We start from the raw sequence: 25,470 nt of genomic DNA, 5'->3' as shown, positions 1-25,470 counted from the left end.
CAGACTTGTTGAGTGAATGGAGCTTGTCGGTGATTGCCCGCAACGTTGACGATTCAGAACTTTTGAGACCTCAGAGATCTCTTCAACACGACACATCTCCAGAGGCTAAGAATGCAGTGCAGCCGTGTCTTTGATGGCATCTCCGAATTGCCTCACGAGAGGGAGAAGGGAGCCCGAAAATCTCTCATTGGGAATCCCGTATGTGTGAAGTCTATTAGACACCTCTTTCACTGACTCGTCCCTCCCTGCGCAAATGCTCCAATTTCTCGTGTGTATAATTGCGATCGGCCCGTTTGATGCCCTCAAGTGTCTGCTCCCGGACCGAAGCGGTGAGTCTGCGATAGAGTCTTGTTGCAGCGAGCAATAAATCAACGGTATCGCCGCATCGACTGAGTGCAACCTGACGAGGTTGATGTTGCTGAAACTTGCCCGCAGCTCTCTAAGGTAAATCGTTCGTCTTTTTTGTGCACTGGAAGCCCAGACATGCACAAGAAGATGTGCAGTTGGTTTGGGTGCACAAATTTTATGCTTAATCAATGCGGGTCGATCAAGCGAGGGCCAAGCCAAGCCAAGCACTCCTCCCTCCTCCCTAAAAGCAGCGACCTCAGACTATCAGTCAGCTCGTTGCTCGGCACAGGTGTTTGCCGGGGGTGTATCTTCATCTCAGTGAGATGAACGCTCGATTGCGATTGTCCCACCTAGCAGAAGGGGACTTCGTCATCCGTCATGTCATGAATTCCCATGATCTGATCCCCCAATTCCCACCTCCGCAGAAAGCACGGCAGCCCCGTCATTTCTTAAGCGAGAATGGGAGAAGGAAGAGAACCCCCAATCGTGATTCCGTGAGAGTGATGTGCAGTCTGTAACACGCCCTGACGACAGGCCTCCCCTTACTGGCGTTCCATTTCAGCAACAGTATGGAGTAATCGATACTCTGTGGCCATTGCCCCTGCTATTTTAAGCAGAGACAAACGACAGTGGGACTCTGGGATGGACTTCTTGCATCGTCAAAGTCAGTCGCCTCTTACACAAACCCCATCTCGTATGGGCCGACGATCCCCATTAAAAAGTGATATCATGACATGCTAATGTCAGGTTGAAGACTGACGTTTTAGCGTATGTACCGGGTCGAGTGACGGGAAGCCAGCCAGCCGCCCAGCCTCGCGGTGCCTGACGGGAAAAAAGCCACCAAAAGCTAGTGACCGAGAGAGGTAGCTGAGTCAAGGGCGGGTTGTTGGGGAATCTCCACCGCAGTGACATTCCGACATGATCAGCGTTCGCTCGCTTGTCAGTTGTCAACGTCGTTCGTTCCGCTCGCTACCTTTAGTTGGAGGTGCTAGAGGCACGAGACGGCCGGTGCTGTGGTGCGCTTCTCCGTAACTTTTACGGAGACCAACCACCGCCTCACGGGGCACCTCGCCACCAACCCGGATCGGGGGGAGATGCGCTCGGGGTAAGTGGGGGTAAAGTGCGTGCAGCGCCGGCGTGCGGCTGCTGTTTGCTGCATGGCCAAAGAGTCCTCAGTCAAGTCAACCAAGCTTCCACTGACACCGACATACGAGAGATCCGACCGAAAGAAACTCCCAACGGCCTGCGCACTTGATTTCCCGCACATACCCCAAACCAGAGTCCTTACGCCACTTCAAGTTGACAGTCGGAACTGCCGGCCAGTCTCGGACCTGATCGAAAAGGGAAGAGGGGGAACTGTACCCCGCGCAAACACAGTTCTCGACATCTCGTCCCAGTGACGTAACCGCCTCCGTCTCCCGATCATCTGCAGCGCTTGCATATCGTCGTTCGCACAAGGCCGGTTCATTCGACAGGCATAGTCGTGATCATGCCGACCCAACGCAGCAGCGAGGCCGAGGTCAAATCGTGGGGTTTTCCTCACGTCTTCACTTGGACCGATGGACCGTATGTAGTAATGGTCTCCTACATGTGGCTGGGCGACGACTTTCTGTGCTTGCAGCGCCCATGAAGTGTTATCCCGATACAGAAAACCAACGGCAGACTGACATCTGAATCTGCAGGAACGCGTATTATCCCCCGCATTCGCATCGCGGTCTGACAACACATCTGATCTTGAGAGGGAACTTGACAATCACCTATCCCAAGGATGAACAGCCCGAGAAGGTTACGTTTGGCGTCGGCGACCGCATTGATGTTGACGCTGGCCGCCTGCATGAGGTATGGATTGGAGATGAAGGATGTACCTATGTGATTGGAGAGTAGGCAATTGACGCAGTGAGATGCCTGGCGTGAGGCTTTGTTTCGTCATGTGTCCATATAACCTGCAGATGCCTCGGAGAATTTGTTGATCGTCATGTCAAGCCAAACCCGGACTTTTCGGAATGTGGACGCGGATCCGGTACAACGTCTCGACAACCTGCGTCTCGTCGAAACGTCTGCTTGATTGGTATCAAAGACTGCCCTAAGCAGACCTCTCTAGTCTGTGGTAAAGCAAAATCGTCTCCGTAAATCTAGACGTGATCACCGACGGCCTTGACCGCAGGCTTGACCAAGTTTGAGTTTTGTCTGCTACTCAATGCGACCACCATGACTACTGCTCAAGTGATCGATGGCCGAACGCCCGGTCAGAGCGTTGGTCCCCTTTTCTGAATCTGAAGAAAAATGCACCGGATGAGCTGCCAATCCCGCCGGAGGTCAAAGTCGTGCATCGAGCATCCTTGATGACCGGGCGTGCCTTTTGTCGAGGTTTCACTACAACATCGAGCCGCAGCGCCAAGAAGCGGCGTTGTCATTGGAAATATCAGCTCAAGCATACGCAAGATGCGACTTCAGTCGACGAGTCCGCGAGTGCATGGGCGGAGGGATGAAGGTCGAAAATGTGCCCTTCAGGTGAGTGTCCTTGACGATAGACAGTCCCTTGCGTTGGCTGACAATTGCGTGTCAGCAAACTTAGTGGCCGCAACAGAATAGAATTCGCCCTGTCGTGGTGAAAGAAACGATTTTGAAACGAGAAGGAGTCCTTTGCCCGTGCACGTTGGCTACGTATGAAGTATGGAGGTCTCCCGACTCATTCAGGGGCCGGAGATCAAAACGTTCCGGAAGGTCATGGAACCCCAACCTCCTTGCCGACGAGGCGACTTTCGTCCGTTCAATGCGGCGAACTGACTCAAATCTGAAGAAATGTGTGCCAATGTTGGGACGGGCTGTCTTGCGATTGAGCTTGGTGGAGAGCGGATCGGTGAAGCTTGCGTAGCCTACTGACGTGCTTTATTTTCCCCAAGGATATCCAAGTTCATAAGATACTGCGCCTTGTGCCTGGTTGCTAAACAACGATTTCCTCGGCAGCATTCTTGCTCTCCTAGATCGGGTCGCCTGGCTATGAGCTTAGCTTCGCTTCGCGTTGACGGATGACAGATGGGAAAGTCTAGGCGCAATAAGCCTAGACGGAGCGAGCTCTGAATTTGACCACTAGCATAGACCATAGCAACATCGCGCGGATATCAAAAATTATTCGTCCGTGGGCGCTTGGGGCGTCATTCAGTTTCTCTGCCGTCGTCTCATGATGGGCTTTGCCAGCAGCTGCCAGTAGCATCTGGGACACCCACTGTCTTGTTGTAGCATCGTTTGGATGGCCACGAATAACGTCCAACCACATTGAGTCATTTTGGAGCAACCATCAGTCTTGACTCGAGGCCACGCGGGAGACATGAGTTCACCGGCTTTCCTCAAGGTTGGACAGTAGTCCACGGCTCGGAAAAAAGAGCGGTCACCGAGTTCTGGAGCAATTGAGTCGAGTGCTTGCGCCGAGTCGCGCACCGCAGACTGACGTGGACAGCGCGCTTGCGCAAGTTCTGCTTCAAGTTGAGAGTTTGGAGACATCCGCCAGCTTTCTTTTTCCGAGCAGCCGGATGTCGTGCGTCGGCGAGCGGCAACAGGCCGAAAAACAACGAACTGGCGAGATGAATGGAGTGCAGATCAATCTGGCTCAAGGCGCAACCATCTTCAGGTTGCATGATCATCCGGCCTTAAAAAATGGAGCCGCGGTGCCGTTCCATTTGCGGTGAGGTGCTCCGACGATGCTCCGAGGCGGCGTACTCTCGGTGCAGTCTGCGTGCTCGGTTCGATATGGCGGCTGTTTCGATTTGCCATGGGTCAACAGCGCACATCCGACGTCGCAGCGTCGTAAGGCGCACGTTTGGAAAAGCCTTGGTCGTGGTTGGATTAGAGACCGACTTTGTTGCTTCGTCCAGCACCATCGTCCAGCTAGTTTGTTCCGCCCGATAGACAGGGATGGGAATAAAAACATTGCCGGCGAAAAAGCGGTCGAAGTCTCAACGATGCTCCGGGCTGGCGGGGTTCGAGTTGATAACAGACATGATAAGTTCGAACCGCGGAAACACGGCCTGCCAGCGAAGGTGAAGTACACAGTACTTCCCACGCTCCCCGCGAGTCCTTGAAAGTGGACAATCTTGCAAGTTGCCACGAGTTTTCGACCTCCATGGAATCATCCACTTGCATCTTCGGCCGAACGAGCACCAAGTGCACGGCGCGTCGTGGTTGTTCGCGGCATCAACAGCAAAAAAGTGTCCGTACCTCGCGAGTCAAGTTGTGCAATGCGATTAACGGTCTGGATAAGCCGCTACGGGCGATGGCCGGGAGCAGTGTGTATTGGCAAGCGAGTGCAAGCAGCGCAGCGCAGCGTCTCATTCTCGAGTGTCTGAGACCGTTGTTGGCTGGGGCTCCTGGGCAGAAAAGTCGGATCCTGAAATCCTGGCAATTGCGCGCACTTTTGGCGACTGCAACCGTGCAACGTCGCTAGGAGCTTTTTCGCGGTTTACAGCTTGTTAGTGGTTAGTGTGTTCGTACACCACAGACGACGGTTGACCCATCACCCTGGCTGTCATTCCGCCCACTCGGAGAATAATCCACTTGCAAATTGTGCAGAATTGAGAATGCGATCTCGATGGCGGCCGCTGTCCGTGTTCCCCAGCGTGCGTGTTTCGCTACCCATCAACGCTGAAAACAGGACTTTTGTGGTACTGAATGACGTTCCCCAAACGTGGCTTGCAGAATAGACTGGAAGCTCCTGTCTTTCAATATGCGGGGAGGGGGATGGTCGCACTGAAAACAGGCAAAAGTAAATTGCATGCTCGGCCGATGAGCTCTGAATGATGGAAGGTTGTCGTTATCGACATTTGGGCACCCGTGACTGTGTATCCGCAGTGGGAAACCTGATGCGGCCGAGAAAGGGCAATTTCACGAACCCTTGAACCTTGTTCGGCCGGCGCACCGAGCCAGGTCTGGTGGGGGAGATTGGCCGCTGTGACACCAGGAGGAGGCTATTCCACGGCGGCTGGGAGCCATACTCGGTCCATGTCAAGGCATCGTGAGGAGCCACGATGGAGTGTTGTCTTGGTGCACGCAATACTCGGATATTATGATGCTGAATACGTGCAGAATACGGCGGCTCTCATTTGACGGGGTCGCGGAATTAGAGTGCTTCCATGCAGGACGCGAATACGTGCTTGGCCGCCGTCTGAAGGTCGACACCTTATTCCAGAAGTATGAAGGCTGATGACAGGGAGTGGCTGTTATCGGGGTGCGGGCAGTCTCAGATTGTCTTGTCCGACGTTGAAAGAGTGGCTGATGGGATTTGGAGATCGACGACGGGCATCCCTTCGCATGCACGAACTGCATCGGGTTGCCAGAAGTCTGCTGGTGAGGCGACCAAGCATATTGCTTGAAAAGAGAGCGGAGGGCAGGACGTGTGATGAGGATATGCTGGTCTTTGCAACCCCCGAGGGCCCCATCAAGTCAAGTGCCATACTCTGAAACGAGCACCTTCACTGAGCCTCAAGGGCGACGACCAGACATTTTAGTGGCACAGCCATAGACTGCGTGCCTGACACCTTGTATCTGAAGGGCTACCGATACACTGACGGGAGTGAGATGCATGCATCCACACCGGGCAAGGTGAGGTCGCGGGCACCGCCAGCGGCCGAGAGGGAGGATGAGAGACGAACTGATGATTTGCGTTGACCACGGACAGGCAGAGCACGCCAAATGATGGCGAGATGAGGGGAAGCTATCCCTGTCGGTGTCCAGGCCACCACTTGTGCAGTGTGAGAAGCTGGCGTCGCAGCGTAGTACGAAAACGAGCGCTGGCGGGGAGAAAGAGGGCACATAATGACCGAACCAGGTTAACTTGAAATCTGGATCTGATATACGATAGGGTCAAGGAGAATAAGACGAGGGGAATTTGGAAGTGATGGGAGCACCACGGAGCGGTAGTCGGCATCGGAGGAATAGGTTGATCGGATGCCGTGACCTGGGGAAGATGCAGGTCTGGCTTTGATCGAGAACTGGTCAGGTCAGGTCAGGTCAGGTCAGTCCGGTCAAGCGTGTGGTCGCATCTGGAATTTGCGAAAGGCGCATGGGAAAGTGAGCGAACCGGAGATGGCGCTATGTTGGTTGAGCAAGCGCCCAGGGTCCGGAAGGAGGAGGGCGAGGCCACCACCTGGCTAAAGACAAGACACACACGGCAGATACGGGACAGCCACAGACACAGAGCTTCGTGGTCCTTACCTCATGCAAGAAACGTGGGTTTTGTGGCCGCGGAGAGAAAGGCCGGGTCCTCGAGGGATGGAACCTGCCATGAGCGACCTAACGCAAAGCAAGGGAAGGAAGCCAGGAACAGGAACAGGAACAGGAACCACCTCGTGAACAACACACGGCGGCGGCAAGGGCAGGACGTGGAGCGGGCAACTCCAACCCTAGGAAGGTGAGGCCCCAACGTGGTGGCTTGACGGATTTGGGATAGGATGAGGGGGCTAATCGTACCTTCCCAGGTTCTCTGTCGTTCCTTCCCTTGAGCTTCCCCTCACTGCGACCTTCCTTCCTATTCGTTGCGCATGGCAGCAGGCTGCTCTTTCTGATTTGCGAGCTGAGGTAAGGAAGGAACGGCAAGAAACATGCGAGGTTGGTTTTGGTTGGCCCTGCCGTAAGTAGACGGGAAGGAACGAGGAGGAACAAACGGAAGGACCCAACGCACCGGCAGGACCTGGAAGGAAGGAAGGAAACAAACACCACATCTAAGGCAGGAAGGTGAGCAAGTAAGGTACCTACACCCACGCTACTTCAACGAAGGTACGAAAGAAGATCCCGATACTCTGGGCTGGCTTTGGCGATTGCCTTGCACTAAATCAAGCCAACATCGCCGTGCCAGGAGAGTCTGACGCCCCCAAATTCCCCATCCAAGCGGATACAAGTCCGCGGTGCTGAGAAAGGAAACACCTAGCTCGAATGGCTCCAATGGCGCTGGCGGGGCCGATCCGGGCCTCGCAATCCCGACTTTGGGCGAAAGCCTTCCACCCAAACACCAAGCCACCCTACGAATACAATCCTCATTTTCCAGCTACGACGTCCACCTCATTTCACTACCTAAACTTACGCGGTACGGACACAGCCAGAAAGAACCTTCGTGACGATGATGAATCAGGGCGTCCGCCGCAGGTAAAGAAGGTAACAGGTGCCGCGCCCGCGTCATGGCCTCGATGCGTCCCCGTGTCTACTGATCCAATCAAGGACTCCGATGCATCAATCATCGTCTCAATGTGTGCCCGAGCCACACCCGCTCCACACCACACGCCTCTCGGCCACGCTGCTGCTGCTGCTGCTGCGGTGCACACCAACACCTTTTTCCACACAGATCTTGGTCCTCCATCGCCCATCGTTCAGCTTCTGCGTCTTGCTGCTGCATCCTCCATCGTCGTCCATTCAATTGGGGTAACCGCCCAGTTGCCTGAGCGTTCCGAGACATGCAATGACGCCTTGTCTTCTCTCTTGCTCCTTGCCTTAGCTTACCTCACCTTCATTGCCGGCTGCCGTTTTCTGCTTTCTGCCCAGCTGTACCTTCGGTGCGGCGAACACCTCACCGCGTTGGCTGACGGTCTGGCTGCCCATGGCCACCTGCATCTCGGACACGCCTAATCAAAGCCCGCTCGCTACCTACGCGCAACTTCATCGGCGTCAAGACGCCAGCTCCGCCCGTCAGCCTGAATGCCCATATCAGATCATTCCAGCCGTTGTCCGGAGCCAGTGAGGGGCGAATATGCGCACAGCTCGATCTGATGTAGCTTGCAGAGTGCAGCAACAAGACAAAGGAATCCCATCTGGGTACGGATACATCCACTCACTCGGGTGGATATCGCAGCCGCCTCCAGCCTGCAGCTTCCTTACCTAGCCTGATCCATTCCCTCCCCATGGCGGTGCCGCCGTCGTGGCTGTCATGGTCGCACAATTAAGCCATCATGTCTGGAGAAGCCCTTTGTAAGCCAACGAGACAGGACAAGGGCATCTGTCTCTCTGCCAAGGACCAAAGCCAGACCCGGCCAGACCGCAACATGAGGGAAGGAAATCTGGACGGTATCAATCAGACGAAAGAACTGCACCACCATCCCGTCTGGAGGTCCATCGCGCCTCATCCCCATCCTGGCTGCTGGCTGGCAATTGTGGTCCCCCGGACGGCACACTCTATGGTGTACATGGTACTTTGACACCTCACCTTGCCTTCACCTTACAGCAGCTACTATTCGTAAAGCAGAGTCCAGAGCGAAAGAGAGAGGCATCGCCTCCGCCATTACTGGGTACTCGATGCCGCTGGATGCCGCTACACCCATACGGATGGCCGTCCGGCATGACTTGGCACTTGAACCCCCCCAACCACGCTTCATGTCCAGACCAGGTGCGAAGGACGTCCCGCTCGGCCAAGACGCATGCCACTGCAGCCCTGCATGGACCAGCAACCGGCCAGCGGCCATGGTCCTTGGAACCTGAAGAGCCCTGCCCATTCGCTGCCGCAGGCGGTACTTTGTCCCTTTCCGCCCTTCTCCAACCCACCTTGCGCGTCTCAAACCATGCACTTCGTCACCGTCAGTTCCACCTCCTGGTTTCTTGTGCATGGCATCTGTTCGAGCAGCAGATGCCATCTGAGGCCCATTCCTACACCACCATGCCACCACACTGCCCGCTGCTGCTGCTGCTATTGTCTAGTACCTTGCGCACCGGGCGGGCTCAGAACGGGCACAAGGGCAATACTAGTTTTCTAGGGAGTACCTGAGTACCTATCTACATACATCCAATGCCTGCCCTGCTGCAATGGAATAATACACCGTGACCTAGACATCGCTCCCGGTCCAAACCTGCTTTTTGGCCCTGGTGCTTTGCAACCACTGCAGCTTTGCAGTTCCCGTACTGCTCCCGCTCCCACAACTCCGTTGGCTGCATAGCAAGCGTGCACAACTCGCCGTTGATCCTGGTAACTGACTCTTATTGCCCATGCCCACGTCTTAAGACGTTCTATCCGTACGGAGACCTTACCTGGAGAACGGCCAGACAGGCATGCTCTCTGATGTGGAGCATCCGTCGGGCATAATCGATAGACGCTCGCTCGGTCTGGTCCGGTGCGCAAAGCCTCAGACCCATGCCATCTCTGCTTTAATTGCGCCTATCCCACCATTAACCACCGCCTTTCTCTGTTCGTCCTGGTCTCCATTTTGGTGATCTATTAGACCCCAAGAGTGCCCACCCCTTTCCTCTTTGCTTCATTGATCGCGCTGGTACTCGACCTCACCTCGCTCCTGCCGTGCTTGGCTTTTTATTTTATTCCTTCACAGTGAGCTCTCCATCAACCGGCCCAAGCTTATCACGCCATTATCCTGACCCTTCTTCCCGCACAGGCGCACTTGCTTTTGGGATCCAGGGAAAAAAGACGAAACCGCGAGTTCCAAAAACAGAAAGAAGGCAGGCTACGGAATATTTGCGCGGCATGGCAGTGTCAAGGTCGTCGTAACATCATCTTGCCGGCTGGACCTCCTCAGCCTGCCCTCCGACCTCACCCTCTTCTTCGCCCACCCGCCTCGTCTTCACCGGCTTGCTACAACTGCGATCTGGTGCAGGCGCGAAAACCAGGCCGCACTCCAAGTGCCAAAATGGGCAACACACACTCGATCGAGTCGATTCAGCAATCCGACCTTCACAGCAGCCCCAGCAGGAGAGCACCTCAAAAACTCTCCAAACCGAGAGTCGGAAACCATGGCTCGATATCTTCGGCACAGGCAGCTGGCCTACTAGGCAGCCACAGCCGCACCGGCTCCGTCAGCCTCCCGCCTTCTCGATCAAATTCCCGCGTCATGTCTGAAGCTTTTTCACCCGAGCCTCCGACCACCAATGAATTGCAGACCGACACATCTTCGCCAGCCGAAGCTTTTCCTCCAGTACCACCAGAACCCGAGTCTAAGCCACAAACGCCGGCCAGAGACTGGAAGCGGAGAGCAAGCTTATTCCGCTCCAAGAGCTCCCAAGAGGCGCGTCGCAAGGATAAGAGGAGGCAGACAATATTGGTGAGCCCGGAGGCTGAAGATAGGATGTCGAGGGCAAACTCTATGACTTGGGAGTCTCAGAAGGACATGGACCAAGCCAGGCAGCTCCAAGTGGACAGGTACGTGACACCGGCTGGCCGCATGTCGGTGCACTTTAACTAACCTCCTGAAACAGCTGGCTCGTTCCTGGAAACCGACAATCCATAAACTACAACTTGATGTCCTACGAATCCAGGCGATTGCTAAATCTGAGTGAAGATCTCGCCGCTTGCGAGGAGAATTCCATCATGTCCGACAGCAAATTCGAGGCTTCACCTTTCCAGGTGACGGCCAATACGTGGAAGAGTTCGCATCCGCACCAGCCGCCGGCGACAACACCAGCAACACCAGTAGCAGCACCGGCAACACCACTGCCACTGCCACTTCCCAGGGCCAATTCTGACGTTTCTCTCTACGCCCCAGTCCGGCGACGATCCATGGTGCAGACACCAGGAGTCGCGACTCGCATTCCTTCGGCAACTGACTACTACTACTCCGCATCGAGGAGATCAAGCTTTCGGCACAGCATGCCGTCGACCCCAGCCGGCGGGCGATCGAGATTAAACTCTATTGAGGGAGGCTTCATGGCCCTGAATGAGCTTATAGAAGCAGAGCCCATGCCGGAGCTTCTGCCGCCGCCCGTCCAAGAGCCCGTTGAACGTGCCCTCACACCTTCCGACATGGACTATCGACCACTAGGCACGATGAAATTTGGATCATTGCGAATCACGAACGGCGAGGCTAGCCCTCTTCCCAGCCCGGACCTCGAGCCGTCAATCGAACACCAGGCGATGGCGGAACAGCTTGCGAACGACGATCTGAAGGGCGAGTTGGAGTATGGTAACTACGAGGTTGAGATTACTGTGTCGCCGGTACAGCGTGGTGCTACGCCTAAGGGACTCGGTCCGACTGAGACGACTTTGCTGGGAGTGGAATCACCCAGGTTACGAACAGACTCGTTAGTGGCCTCCCTTGCCAATTCTTGCAGAAGACGTCATTTATTGTAATAAATCGTGAGAAGACTCACGCTGACTCCACATTAGGCCGCTCAGCCCCGAGCTAAAGGTTGCATCCAAGCACACAGCGATGGAAGATCAGCTGTTCGAGGACGACGTGCAGGTTGAATATTCGGCCGAGATTCTAACCGTCAGAAATGACCCGAACGCGAAACCGTCTCTTGAGCAACTGCAAGCAGACCAGTCTCAGAAGCAATACCAGGGTGTCGTCCGCGCCGACAGCGGAGTCGTCACCAGCCCAACGACGGAATACCAGCCTAACAAGCCGCTGTCCAAGGCTGATTCCGGCTACAGTTCGAATGTCTCACTGAGGTCGTTCCATGCCAAGCCAAATGCGACCGGAAAAGATCGGCCGGCACGCGTAACCACGGAGCAATTGGGCGACGAGAAATCTGTCTCGAACTCATCGCCCTTGGTTGCTGTTCCAGCAATCAGCACCATTAATATCGATCAGGCTGCGATTGATGCAGCTGGCTCAGACTCTGCCTCTTCCACTCCTCCGCCTGTGCCACCCAAGAACGATTCCATGACTTTGCCAAACACTAACACGATGACGATCACCTCTCCGAGACACTTGCAATTCTTCAACCTGGCTCGTCGGGACCGGAAAACGACTTTCGATATGGCCAAGGCCGCGGAAAGCGGCCCCACATCGCCACAGCCCGCTGAGTCCAGTGCCACCGACTCCGATAAGCCTTCAACTATGACAATTGGCAGTGGCTCTCAACGCGCAAGCAAGTTTCAGCGATTCCTCACCGGCTCGGGAATGCGAGGACCTCCGGCTGTTCATGACACCCATGCCGCCAACGATGCCGTTCCTACTGTACCTCAGGATGTCCAGACCAAGCTTGAGGAGCATTCTGGGCGGTTCCCGTTGTCCGCCAGGAGGCTGACTCTTCGGACCCGGGAGAGCAAGGACACCTTGAAGACGATCTTCAGCGTCGGCAGTGTCGAAATCGGGCAATCCGATGCACCAGACCTGGCGCCTATTGACAGAAAGATTGTCGTTAGGAAGCCAGTTCCCCAGGCGAGCGAGGCATCTGAGATACCGAAGACACCTAAGACTCCCAAGACCCCCCGTCGCCTGTCGTTTCAGAATGTTGGCTCTACGATCGGACAGGCTGCTGCCTCGGTGATGCCGCGGCGCTCCATCCATCGGAAGCCTGTTCCATCCGCCAGTGCTGAGAATGCGAAAGAGGAAGAAACCAAGGCCGACGAGATTTACAGCGGATTCGAATCCAGGATCACTGCCATTGGCAGTGTGAGCGACAGTGTTGGTAAGAGTTCTTTCGACCAAGCCTTCATGGCTCTGCCTCAATCGAGAGAGGCCGAAAGACCCCGCTCAGCTAGTCGCACCTTCACGATGACAGCGCAGATGGAGCGCAGTATGGGAACGCACCTTCGCGCACAAGGTCAGATGCCCTCGATGAACGGTGATGGCGGGCTTGCTCCTTCGCCACGCAGCCAAACCTTCTCTGAGGCCGATCTCAGAAGAAAGACGTCGCCTCCTGTCAGCTTGCACACCCGAAGCGGCAAGAGCCTTCGAAAGCCTGCGCCACTGCGCCCGAAATCATCATCATCCAGCGAGGGGCAACAGAGACGGCAGAGTTTGTCCAGGCAAACCAGCCGCGAGACGATCTACAGTTACCCAGCAGCATCTCCCGGAGGGATTGACGAGACACTGGACGTCCCTCCCGTTCCGCCAATGAGCCCTCGCAGGTACACAATGCTTGAGCAGCAGTACGCGATGCGCCGTCAGGCTTCTGATGACAAATGGCGTCCCAGTAATCAAGCTGGTTTGGCTCCTCCCCGTCCCGCCATGCGGAGCATGTCTACCATGTCTCCGGCACCTCCTGCGCGTCAACTCCGCCATCGGGCAAGTTACGACGGTTACTCTCAGCAGTATCGAGGACCAGTAGCGCGGGGGCCTCCCCCAATGGGCCAATCCGCCAGCCAAAGTGGCGCCTACTACCAGCAGCAGCTTCTGAACATTGAACAGCAACACTGGGAGCAGGAAGAAGACATTTCTCCTGACAATGTGCAGCCTGATCTACACAGAACCCGCAGCCGCAGTCGCAGTGTGCATGCAAGCGGCAATCCGCCCTATAGAGTCCTGCACAGCTACAACTCTCCAGCCTACCGCAACGTACCCATCTGGGGCTGAGACTCATTCTCTTCCCGCCCTCACTTTCTTGCAAGATGGCGAGCACCATCAATGATTTCAACCAAAAAAACATTGCAAGCGTTTGAAACGACCCTCCAGTTCGCGCGACCAAGCGCCTCTTCTGTTCGCATTTCCCTATGTACAACTATTGCGCACACACTTGACGTACGGCAAATCACCGACGTCTGCATGAAACGGTGACTCCTCTCACGAGCGCCCAAGGAATTTTCGGATGTCCTTGTTCTTCTTCTCGCCTTTCTTTGAACATACACATACACTGTTGGATACCCACGGGGCCTGATGAACACGGATAAACACGGCCAACACATGAGAATTATACCACAAAAACAAAAACGAGGTTTTCCCCTCCGTTGAGAGGGCGGCACAACAGTACACGACTCTTTCTCGTCTCTATGGATTTGGCTCTTGGTGGTCAATCGGCGTTATGGAATACCCATGAAATTGCTATGAGGAGGAGGCCAGCAGAGCACGCTACGCTTTGCAAAGCTGATCTGGGCAAGAGAACTGCATCGTGAGCAGATACGATGATGTAGGACAGACACGTAGGCGGGGTTTAGGTATCAGCCGTTCCCCGCCACGAATACAAGATGTTGACAGTGCCTGGTTTATTCTTCGTGATATATGTGACTTCGCAGAATCAAGGTTCGTCTGAAACTGCAAATTGTTGGGCATAATTCTCATGCAACCTTTGACATGCTCTCATCCTTCCCAACCTCATTCTTCAACACAATTGCCCGCTCATTGTTCTTCTTCGCCCTGTCCGTACTGACGGTGCACATCGACGCCACCGTCGCCGCAACGCCAAACCCAATCGCCACAAGATACACGAGCCGGAAGCCCGCAACGTACGACTGCTTGGTCGCCTCGATCGCCAACGTCGTCAGCCGCGGTGTGACCCCGGCGACGGCGCCGTACGCTGCCGCCGTATTCGTCCCCGCCGCCTTGACCAGGCCGGCCAGCAGCGACTCGGAGAAGTCAACCCCCGAGGCGTCGATTGCCGACTTCATCTCGCCGGGCAGCACTTCGGCGAGGCGGGAGGAGTAGATTGCTGTGTAGATTGCCGTTGCTACTGCGCCGCCGAAGAGGCGGAATGTCCCTGCCAGACCGACTGCTACGCCCCTGGGTTGGTGCTCAAGTCAGCCAAAGTCGAAGATGGGCTTGGTGTGTCATGGGCAGGAGGAGACTTACAAATCGTTCTGGTCTTCCAGTCCAAAGGACAGCATCGTAAAGGAAAGCAGCTGGGGCGGTGTTATGGTGATGGCTGTGATCACGACCGTGACGATGGCTTGGGCGCGGTCGTTGGATCCGACTGATGCCATTGAACCGATGAGAGCTGTCTGCACGACGGTGAATCCGACGAGCTGCCACTTTTCGTGGTGCAGGCGCGAGCAGATGAAGACGGTGATCAAGCCGGCGGCTGGTTCTCTGTTAGTTTCACTGGGTATCAAACATGGCAAAATTCTGGGTGGAATTTACTCCAGGTGCCGCAGGAAAACACAGTCGCGTAGACTCCTCTTAGGATGGTCTCCTCCGGCCCGACGAAGAAGGCTTGCGACTGCCTGGGCCAGAGGACGTTCATGCTGTAGTACAGCATGCCCCCGACGAAGCACACCACCATGACCATGTCGAACCTGCAATCAGTCAATCAGCATCACAGCAGGCGTGAGGTTTCGATACACCACACTTACTCTCTCACACGCCTGAACAGCTTAGGCGGGAACAGCGGGTACTCCAGCTCAGCAAACGCATCCCAGACGCCGACACCAACAAAGCAACAGACCCCCAGCACTATCGGCGCGATCGTGCCCGGGTGCGTCCACGGATACGTCCGCCCGCCAAAGTTGATGCCCAGCAGGAATAGCACGCCGCCGGCCATGAAGAGGAACACGCCGACGTAGTCCAGCTGCGCCAGCAGCTGCAGCCGCGTCTTGCCATCCCTCCGGTGCTTCATCTCAAAGTCGGGCGGGCGGTAGAAGAGAAACAGCAGGACGAAGGCGGCGCAGTGGAAGGCGAAGAGGTACCAGTACGCGCCGCGCCAGCCGATGTCCTGGTGGGCGATGAAGGCATAGCTGACGAGCGGGGAGGTGAAGGCGAGGGCGAGGGAGACGTCGAGGCCGCCGACGGCCTTCACGCGGTGGCGGTTGGGCACGCACTCCTGGACGCAGGCGTAGCAGAGCTCCTGGAAGCCGGAGCCGATGCCGAAGAGGGCGCCGGAGACGATCATCTGGTTGATGGAGCGGGCGGTGGCGCCGACGAGGGTGCCGACGATGGAGACGGCGGCGCCGGTCATCATGAAGTAGCGCCGGCCGAAGATGTCGGAGAGGCGGCCGCCGACGGAGACGAGGATGGAGGCGCCGAGGGTCCAGGTCACGGTGATCCAGGTCGAGTTTGGGGAGGGCCCGAGGTCGGCGTTGATGTAGGGGAGCGTTGTGGAGGGGATGAGCATTGTCATTACGTAGGCGTTGATCTGGCCGCATAGTGCCTGTGAGATGAGGATGTTAGATTTCGATAGATGGCTGAGGGTGTTTGGGATAAGGAATGGCATACGATGATGGCGAGTATGGTTTCTTTGCTGAGCTTCCCGTCGGTTTGAAGGTCGACTTCAGAGGGGGGTGTAGTTGGCGTTGCGGTTTCAACATGTTGGTGGGTTTGGTGGTCTGTCTTTTCGTTGGATATGTCTGAGGTAGACGTCGAAGCTGGAGGTGCTGTCGAAATAGCCATGTTGGCGATCTATGTGAACAGACTAGGTGTCACCATGAGTGTTGAGCCTCAAGAACAAGGCGCAAGAGACGAGTTCAGATTTGAGGTCGCTATAAGTGACCACGTTAACCCCACGAAACGTTCCCAACTCCCTGGGCTCGGGTGCAGATATCCCTTCAGTCTTTCTCATTGGCTAGAAGCTGTTTTGACAGACGACATCGTCATCGCGGAGCACAACGTCGTACGTCGGTAGCGAAGACCCGGTTGTGAATATGTAATACCTGACTGGCCAACACATTGGGTCCTTAGATCTCGGGGTTCTGGGGACAAGATCCGCCCGAAGCCCCGCCCCCGCAATGTTTCAATGCAGGGTGAGTCGAGAGTCTCAGTTCTCCAGCATTGGCATCTCAAGCCATGTCTCAGGCTGTGGTCCTGTTAGTCTGCAAGCTGGGCTCTTACAGATTCCGAGAGGGCCAGTAAGGCTTGCAGCAGAAGAATTACCACAGTCTTAGCAGATAAGGATGCCGCCACTGAAGAAATGGTGGCCTGAATCAAGTTGGATGCAGGGAGATGCTCGCGAAAGCTTTTCCTGGGCTTCAGGATCAACGCCGCGTGAATCATTAGCTCTTTCTGAGCTTGACAATCACAAGTCTTTCAGCATCCAAGAAGAAACAACAGTCTGCGCTTAATCAATTAGTGGGCTTCCAAGATGGTAGAAGTCGTGTTGTACTTGGACCTTCGTGTAGTCTCATTACGTCGTGAAATCTCGCTAGATTCGAAATCCACTTATGAAGCCAGTGTGAATTGCGCAACCTGTTAGTCTCCCTACCACTCAAGCAAACAGCAAACATCTCGAACCGCGCCCCTGATTGAACAGACAAAGCCATTGGTGGATTCCAGAGTCTTCTGGGAACCAACGCACACGGTGTTGAGCAGCCGGTGCAACGGAAAAGTTGACCCGAGCCAACAGACAGACACCGCCGTCTCCTGTTTTCCCCCTTCCACACTACTGTCGAACTAGTCAACCAGTCGTCCACTCGGCATACGACCTCACCCGAGACACACATACGCAAACCCCTCACTTCCCAAGCCATCGCCAAAAACCCGCGGAAATCTGACTCAGAAAGAGAGGATATCTGACTCACAATGCGCGTCGCAGTATTCGGCGCGACCGGCGTCCAGGGCGCCGCCCAGATCTCCGCCCTCGCCTCCGCATCTCACCACTCCATCGCCGTGACGCGGCGATCCGTGGACCCCACCACCCTCAAATCCTCCGATGCAGACGGCGATGCTGCTGACGCCGCCGCCCGCGCTGCACTTGCAGCTGCAGCGGAGACCCGCACCGCGGACTTCACCGCCGTCGAGACGCTTCCGGCCGCGCTTGCGGGCGCAGACGCTGTCTTCCTCAACCTGCCGTCCTTCCAGCCCCGCGAGCCCCTGGTCGCGGCCGCCAAGGCCATCGGTGAGGAGGCAGCGGCGCAGTCCGCGACGGTGAAGCTCGTCGTCTTCAACACGAGCTTTCCCGTCCCGGAGCGGGACGCCGGCATCGAGGCGCAGGAGACCCGCCGAGAGATGCGGCGCGTGCTGCGGGAGGCGACCAAGGGGAGTGGCGTTGCGGTGGTCTCGTTCCAGCCGGTGGTGTACTTGGATAACCTACTCGAGGGCTGGGCGTTGCCACGTTTGAGAGATGAGGGTCGAATTGTGTACTGCCACAAGCCCGACCTCGAGGTTTCCTGGATCTGCCATGATGACTTGGCAGCGCTGATGGTTGCCGCGCTGGAGCGGGATCCGAAGGAGCTTGACGGGCGGGACATACCGGTGGGCGGGCCGGAGACGGTCAGGTTGTCGCAGCTTGCGGCGAAGCTCGGCCGCGCGTGGGGCCGGGAGGTCGGGCACGAGAACCAGAGCGTGGACGACTTCGCGGGGGAGATGGCGGCGGCGTTGAAGGGCGCGCTGGAGTCGCAGGCCGGCAAGGAGGTGGAGACTGTGGTTGAGGAGACGAGGAAGGCTTACACTTGGTACAACGAGGCCGAGGAGAAGCCTTTCAAGGTCGATATGGGACCGGTCTTGAAGGAGTTTCCCGCCAAGTTGACGCCGATTGAGGATTGGGGGAAGCGCAAGGGGTGCCCTATCAAGACGAAGTGAGGATTGTGAGTGGAGGGCATGGCGGTATCAGTTGGTTCACATGGCGGCGGTCTCTTTGAGCGTTCTCGTTTTCGTTGCTTGAGGTGGTTAACGATTCTTTTGGGGTTTTTCGTTTGCGAGAGAAAAGGAAATTTTTAGGCAGTGAAAGAATACGAGTTCACTCATAAATCACAAAACAAGCCGGAACCGGTGTGCGGAGAAGTGGGGCCGGTGACGGACTTCAACTCCGAAACAACTGGATCTCACTCCTCCCACAACGCTTGCGCTGAACACAGTCCACAAAAGTTCAACAGTGCATTGGAGATGATTCTTGTCACGAAATCTTAATACTTCTGGAAAGTGTATGATTGTGCTATATCTCACGCGTGGTCGTGGATAGGCGATGCTGACAGCCAAGAAACTAATCATGTCTGCTGCATTTGTCTTACCACTTCTGCGGGGTTGCGAGCAAATCATTGGCAGTGCTTGAGGAGGGGTGAGAAAATTGGTTGCTTCTCACTCAAAATCAGGCTGTGATGTGAAGCCCATCAGTGAGCTCATTTCACGTAGAATGTATCGTCAGCTGCTTGCTTATGTACTACTTCTGACACTCTCTTTCCAACATAAGCTCGATCATTCAAATATCTGCCTGATCGGCTTTTTATCAGGTTCTGAGACTTATCAGAAATATTTCCAAAGCTTCCGATGCGACCACCAGACTACCTCACCAATATCTTGTGAATCATGAACGCTTGTCAGACATGTTCCGGATTCTTCCACATCTCAGTCTCTCCCCAGGATGAGTATCCTGCGTATGAAAGGGACTTGAATATAGACGAACGAAGAGGAATTGAACATTCGGCGCAAACCTGCGAACTATGTCGCCTGATTCTTAGCGGACTAGGGGAGTACAGAAAGTTGGACTACGACCAGGGCGCAGACCATACACTCGACCGCTGCAGCGAACAACTAAGCATAAAGACATGGACGCATTTGAGTCAATTCAAAGCTGACAATAACCGCATTACGTCGTTTGCTTGGGAGCTTCTCATCAATGGAATGAGAACCTCGGGGCTTCCGCGGTGTTACTGCTATGTGTGGGCAGACCAATGTATGTCAACTCCATTGCAATTAAGAGCCTGGCCATTTACTGACTTGGGGATTGCAAAGCTGGTTTAGCACCCTATGGTGGCTATGGGTCGAAAAGGGATGGGTCGTCATTCTTTGACGGCATCGTTGACTGGCCTCCAGATATCCATCACAGCCCAGCAGAGACTGCTAGTCTCACTCAGAGGCTGCTGAACAACTGTTTGGAGCATCATACCTCTTGTGGGCTCTCTGTCACGCAACAGGAAGAATCAGTGGAGCTGCCATCTCGACTAATATCCCTACAAATAAATGATGGGGTTCTTTCAGCCAAGCTCGTCGAAACAAAAGGCTTGAAAGGCACATACTGTGCGTTGAGTCATTGCTGGGGATCGGAAGACAAGCATCCACCGAAGACTACCCGGAAGAATATCAGCAATTATCTTGACTGTATACCATGGGATCACCTCCCGAGTACGTTTCAGGACGCCCTCAATCTTGTCACCGCGCTTGGACTCAAGTATCTCTGGGTCGACTCACTTTGTATCATACAAGACGACGAGAGAGACTGGGAACATGAGGTGATGAGAATGGCTTCGATTTATCGCAAAGCTGTTCTCGTCATCGCAGCTGCAAACTCAAAAGACTCTACAGAAGGCCTTGTGGGACCTCGACCTCAGCTTCCATCGCCGATGACTTTCCGTTGCCCCATCACGGTACACAACGGTTCCGATCAAAGCATCCAGCAAACCAACATAGTCCAGATATCAGCTGATCCAGATTTTGCAGTGCAAGGCCCTTTGAGAGAAAGAGCTTGGGCTTTTCAAGAGTGGTACCTTGGCCAGAGAAAAGTCTTTTTCACGTCAAAAGGCATCAAGTGGAAATGCAACGAAGCAGAAGTGGACGCACGTGGGCACTGCTTGGATTTAGGGCTTTATGAAACCAGCTCTTGGATTTCTTGTTTGGACCAGTACTCTGACAAGAAGTTGACGATTCCATCCGATCGCATACCATCTCTCTTAGGGATTGTGGCGGCGCTGATGGAGGAAAGGGACGACTCCTTTGCGACTGAATTTGGTGTTTGGGAACATGGTCTTGCGGAGCAGCTTCTGTGGAGACATTCGGAAACGCCACGCAATGACTTGCCCAATTTACCATCTTGGTGTTGGGCCGCCACTGGAGGATCAAAAAGTTGGGCAACAAAGCTCTATCAGGAGCTCTTCAGTACCGCTGAGGTGAATCAGAACAGCCAAATCGTCACTTTGACGAAGTCCGGCTCTTTGAATGCCTCTGGCCTGCTGATCAGGGTAAGGGCGCCATCCTTGTGTTTTCGAGAATGTTGCTTAGCAGGATTCGGGGCCTACTTTTCTTCAGAGAGTCGCATGTTGCCGGGCCACTGCGGAGTAAAAGACCGCGCAGAGAGATTCTCAATACACCATGCTGGTGGGACGCGTAGCGTACTTGGTCTTGGCGTCTTCGACAGCAGCGTACATCCTTCGGAATGCTTTTGCTTCGTCCTGACTTTCGAGAAGCGCCATGAGGAGGATCCATCGTATGTTTCGTTTCACTTCCGAGACTGAGAATATAGGAACCTGCTTCTGACCTGCTTCTCTAGCTACGACATCTCTGAACCTGGAGGCTCTGAGCCCGGGGAAAATTTGTCTACTCGGGCCGAAAACCCAGAAAGCGAATTTGAGAACGGCGATGTTGGAGACAGTCAAGGTGACGATGAAGATGTTCAAAGTACGGACGGCAGTAACTCAGCGTACCCGCAAGAAGACGAGGTGACTTTTCAGCCCTCTCATTGCATGTCTTAAGACGTTGCGGCTAATGCTGGATAGCACGTGTGTATGGATTTGAGTGAAGTCATAATGTCTTCAGGAGTCTACTGGTCGTTGCTTTTGCAACCTGTTGATGACACATTGACAAAGTTCAGGAGAGTCGGGATGGCTCTGATATGGCCACGAGGACTGACGGAAATAGGTTCCGAGGTCAAGACTTTCGAGATTATTTGATGGAAGGGGCTTGTCACAGAGATTACGGAATGAAGCTTTGGCGAAGATTATGTGTTCTTTGAACTTTTTAGTTGGGTTTCACTTTGGTTTGCGTTTCTGAATTGGATGGTCTTTGAACAGGAACCAACATTTCTGCCTGATGTTCAACTCCACGGCACAAACGAGATGTCATTTCCACTCTGCACTGGAATTCTGAGATCTTGACCAAGACTCTTGGCGTTGTAACTGGAAGCAACATAAGAATCTCTTCGTATTTCGCCGTAGCCGCGCCATGAGCAAAATCTCACACAAACATCAGACTAGTTGCAAAAGTCCTGCCACCTCAGGCGTACGTCTCGCCATCAACAAGTTTCTCCACAGGCCGCGAAGAAAAGCCCACTCGCCGGCGATCTCTGCCACCAGTATCATCCTCCGAGATGACGCCGTACTGTAAGTGACGAGCCGCGGCGTCGACCTCGTCCTGGCCAGCATGGGCAGCAGCGCTGATGACCAGGGAACACGATCCCGCGATCGGCATCCCCGGGTCCAATTTCCTAGCCGAAAGACCTAGGAGTAACAGAATCATGGCACCTCCGAGGCACAGAGACAATACAATGGGTGGCGGAGAGTACCCACATCCGGTAACAGACCGACCGGCTATCAACTCGCCGTTGTTATCATAAATCTCGAGTTGTACGAGATATATGCTGCGCGACACTGACCAGTGCATGAACGCCATGATTAACATGATGGGCACGATATAGCGGTACGGCAGCTGTAGCCAGAATGTGCTTCGCTGCTCGCCGTAAGGCCGGGTGACTCGCAGAGGCTTGCGTACCGATGCGAAGCGCGCGTACTCGTGCGCCATGACCATGCAGGTGAATACGTTGTTGTAGAAGAGGTAGACAAAACTGATGACGATCTGGGGCGTGTTTGCGAGGAGAACATTGGAGATCAGCGAGTTCCCGAGGGTAAATTCTATGGTGTTCGCCGGCGATGTGTTGAATCCCTGCATGAAGGACATGTTTGACCTCTTACTGCCGCTTCTTGCGGTGGAGTATAAATAGAGCCCCGCAAACCACACCACGAGGCATCTGTGAGTTTTCTTTGTTAAAGAGCGGTCCCAGATACATGCTTTTAGCGTGTACTTACAGGGCCATGCAAATGAACCAACGGCTGCCACTCACTGCTCGAGCCCAGCGGTGAGGTTTTCGTTTATAGGTTAAAGACATGTTTCGAGATCCTGAGATGTACGCTTTCTTCCAGGACTGCTTGCGGACTACGGATTTGGTCACCGGACCAAGGTTCGTGGTCTTGTCGTCCGGCTGCTCTAGGAATGAGCTGATGGCGTCGCCCACGGTTCCCAGTGGCTCGAATTTGCGAGAGAAGGCGGTGGTCAGGAGACAAACGACTTTGACAGCATTGAAAAGAATGACGATGGTCAGCAATGTCGTGCTGACCTGGATTTTGCAATTTCCGGGAAATTGCTCGGCGAGGCAGTAGAGAATCGGAGCGTCAAAGGAGCTCCCGCACGAGCCGAAGTTCGAGGTGTCGCGACAGACGCCCTCAATCTTCCACGAAGACGCGTGGGCCACCAAATTGTTGAAGTCGCAGTTGCTTCCCGAGTTGTCGTAGTTTCCAACATTGCCGTGGCATAGCCAATTTTCATTAGTGTCGGTGTCCTCGGCTTGGTGCGTCCATACCTGGATGATGCTGTTGTTATTGGGGACCGACGTGACCAGCAGTAGATTCTTCCAAGACGATTCATATAATGAGTTTTGATACGCTTGGATGCACTGTGAGTTGTCGAGGCGTGTAAGGCTTCCGGCTTCTGCGGAGGCCTGAATCTCTTTCAACTGCCTTACGTTGGCTGTACCTAGCCCGCTCCATGCGTGGACGCTCATGGCGAGTTCCGTGTCGTTCCATGCGGCTCCCTTGAGAAAGTCTTGTGTAACCAATGCAGCTTGATAATCGACCGATGATAGAGTTGAAAAGATCACGGAGTTGTAGCTGAAAGGAGTTAGTTCGGCCTTCATCTTAACGATTGAAACAAAAAAGCACCCCTCATACTTACACCAGGTGTAGTGGGATCGAGCTTAGAAATAGCAAAGCCCACAAACACACGCGCCAGAACGATATGTGTCCCAAATTACGCACACTTGGAACACCAATATCGAGACATTTACCCTTCATGTGTGCTCTATCAATATCTCGTCTTGAAGGTGAGGATAGCAATTGCGCACAACTGTTGCTGGCGCCAAGAAGCAGGGTGGACATGATGTTGATGGCAAGGTCGGGCCATAGTGTGTCCCTTTTCGATTCGATGCAGGAGCCTATACAAACCAAAATTATCAGCACCATGAACGAACCGTAGAATATGCAACGACTAACCTTCAAAGACGGTAGCAATCCCGTTCGAAACGCCGAAGCGATGTCGGACCCAGACAAGAACGCCCACGTTTACAGTAAGGACGAAAGAAGCGACGACAGCGCCCGCAGACACTGTTGTTCTCCATGAGTTCAACCCCCTGATCTTATGATCAACAGCGGGAGGATCGTTCTCAAATATGAGAGGTCGGACTTGGGTCGCAGGTTTCTTCGTCTCGATCGACATTATATCGGTTGTAGACGGCAATTGCATCGATTGAACGGGCGATTCGTGGCGACAGCCCGTATTTGTAGTATTGCAAGCGAGTTCAACGGCCCTCACATGCAGTATGGGAATGCAGTAAGTAGAAGCTTTGTGGCGCTTTTAAATTGCGACGCGAACATCCTTTGGTGACAGAGTTGGTCTTCCCAAGTGTTCTTTCGACGGTTTTGTTTCACTAATCTCAGCTTCCTAGACACAGGGCTTGTCAGCTGTAAGCCACATCGCTACTTCAACTGTTGGTCTGACCCTCGTCAAGCCTAGTTGAGCTCACTAAAAGTTTGCATGTTCAGCCCCGCGTTCCAATCTTGTGAGAGGCGTCAAGCTATGCCGAAAGCTGCCATATCAGCCTTCAAGGCCTGTAAGGTGTTCGTTCTGAGACCAGCCTCTAGCTTCTGCACGCATGCCATGAAAACTTGAGTTCTTCCCCTTCCACCTTCATCCGAAGCTTCTTCACAAAGCAACGCCGTGCCCGGCTTTCTCCCGAGTTCCGAGGCCATGGGTCTCCTTTGGAAGTCTCGTAAGCCATTGACCATGGACATTGTCTTCGTACGAAATTGGGAGACGCCGACCCACGGCCAACATCAAATAACTGACCACCTCACTGACATCGCAAACGGAGGCTGGAACCAGTAACCTAATTGCGTACGTTGGTGTCTTGGAGCGTCTACAGCGCAAATTAGTCGAACGACATGACAGACGGGCCCATTTCGATGACGATAACTACGTCTGCGATGAGCCAGTGAACGACGAACTTCGAGTCCCAGGGCGACACCACAGAGGATTAAAACGACTATAGCGACGGCAAATAAGAGCGTTTCCTTGCTGTGATGCGGAACAATCCAAAGGAGCGAACACTGCCCCTCCTCGCCGAGCCGTCGGCGGAGAAATATGTTCATTACGACATACGGCAGTGTGCTCGGAACCCTCGTCGTGCGTTCCGAGAGCAGCATGATTTCAGCACATTTACAGTCAATTAAATGTAAACCGTTAGTTTAAAGTTCTCGCTGCGTCATCACGGATCTATACAGCTTCAACGGTGCCGCTTTTTGCTTCGTCAGCAGCATCTCCCATTGTTGTAAGTAACCGCGCGGGAAGATCGCCCTGGATCTTGGCGTTCATCCTATTTAGCTCCACGCTCCACTTTGTCATCCGGATGCCGGTAGGGTAAGTCCCAGTCTCGTTGCGGTGTAACTTAGAGTGTGCTGGGTATTGGTAAAGTCTATCTTTGTAGCTGCTAGCTACTTGAGAGCAGTTTCTGTGATGGAAGAGCGATATAACTTACAGGAGCTTCGTTGGCTGACACAGCCAACAAGCTTTGATCATTCCA

The 25,470-nt window shown here is 54.4% G+C and overlaps 5 protein-coding genes across 5 annotated transcripts; 3 read left to right on the top strand and 2 right to left on the bottom strand.

Moving 5' to 3' along the window:
- Positions 1-1,837: 1,837 nt before the first annotated feature.
- On the top strand, positions 1,838-2,248 carry CGCS363_v012144 (uncharacterized protein; the record flags this gene model as incomplete). The annotated part of the gene is made up of 3 exons (XM_036643993.1): positions 1,838-1,914; positions 2,031-2,187; positions 2,246-2,248. 3 exons carry the CDS (start codon positions 1,838-1,840, stop codon positions 2,246-2,248), a joined length of 237 nt encoding a protein of 78 aa, XP_036490236.1.
- Positions 2,249-9,959: 7,711 nt separating this feature from the next.
- CGCS363_v012143 (uncharacterized protein) lies at positions 9,960-13,568 on the top strand (the record flags this gene model as incomplete). The annotated part of the gene is made up of 3 exons (XM_036643992.1): positions 9,960-10,468; positions 10,525-11,346; positions 11,432-13,568. The coding sequence occupies 3 exons, from the start codon at positions 9,960-9,962 to the stop codon at positions 13,566-13,568; spliced, it is 3,468 nt and encodes a 1,155-aa protein (XP_036490243.1).
- A 698-nt stretch (positions 13,569-14,266) lies between these two features.
- On the bottom strand, positions 14,267-16,310 carry CGCS363_v012142 (Trichothecene efflux pump TRI12; the record flags this gene model as incomplete). The annotated part of the gene is made up of 5 exons (XM_036643991.1): positions 14,267-14,708; positions 14,778-15,006; positions 15,066-15,220; positions 15,278-16,071; positions 16,137-16,310. 5 exons carry the CDS (start codon positions 16,308-16,310, stop codon positions 14,267-14,269), a joined length of 1,794 nt encoding a protein of 597 aa, XP_036490242.1.
- A 1,125-nt stretch (positions 16,311-17,435) lies between these two features.
- On the top strand, positions 17,436-18,434 carry azoB (NAD(P)H azoreductase; the record flags this gene model as incomplete). The annotated part of the gene is made up of 1 exon (XM_036643990.1): positions 17,436-18,434. One exon carries the CDS (start codon positions 17,436-17,438, stop codon positions 18,432-18,434), a length of 999 nt encoding a protein of 332 aa, XP_036490241.1.
- Positions 18,435-21,836: 3,402 nt separating this feature from the next.
- CGCS363_v012140 (uncharacterized protein) lies at positions 21,837-24,107 on the bottom strand (the record flags this gene model as incomplete). The annotated part of the gene is made up of 4 exons (XM_036643989.1): positions 21,837-22,587; positions 22,646-23,503; positions 23,568-23,826; positions 23,885-24,107. The coding sequence occupies 4 exons, from the start codon at positions 24,105-24,107 to the stop codon at positions 21,837-21,839; spliced, it is 2,091 nt and encodes a 696-aa protein (XP_036490240.1).
- Positions 24,108-25,470: the final 1,363 nt, after the last annotated feature.

Source organism: Colletotrichum siamense, assembly GCF_013390195.1.
Source record: "Colletotrichum siamense strain Cg363 chromosome Unknown KSG_Cg363_contig08, whole genome shotgun sequence".
Taxonomy (NCBI): domain Eukaryota; kingdom Fungi; phylum Ascomycota; class Sordariomycetes; order Glomerellales; family Glomerellaceae; genus Colletotrichum; species Colletotrichum siamense.
The sequence above is the reverse complement of the archived record's forward strand: the minus strand, read 5'-3'. Positions and strand labels throughout refer to the sequence as shown.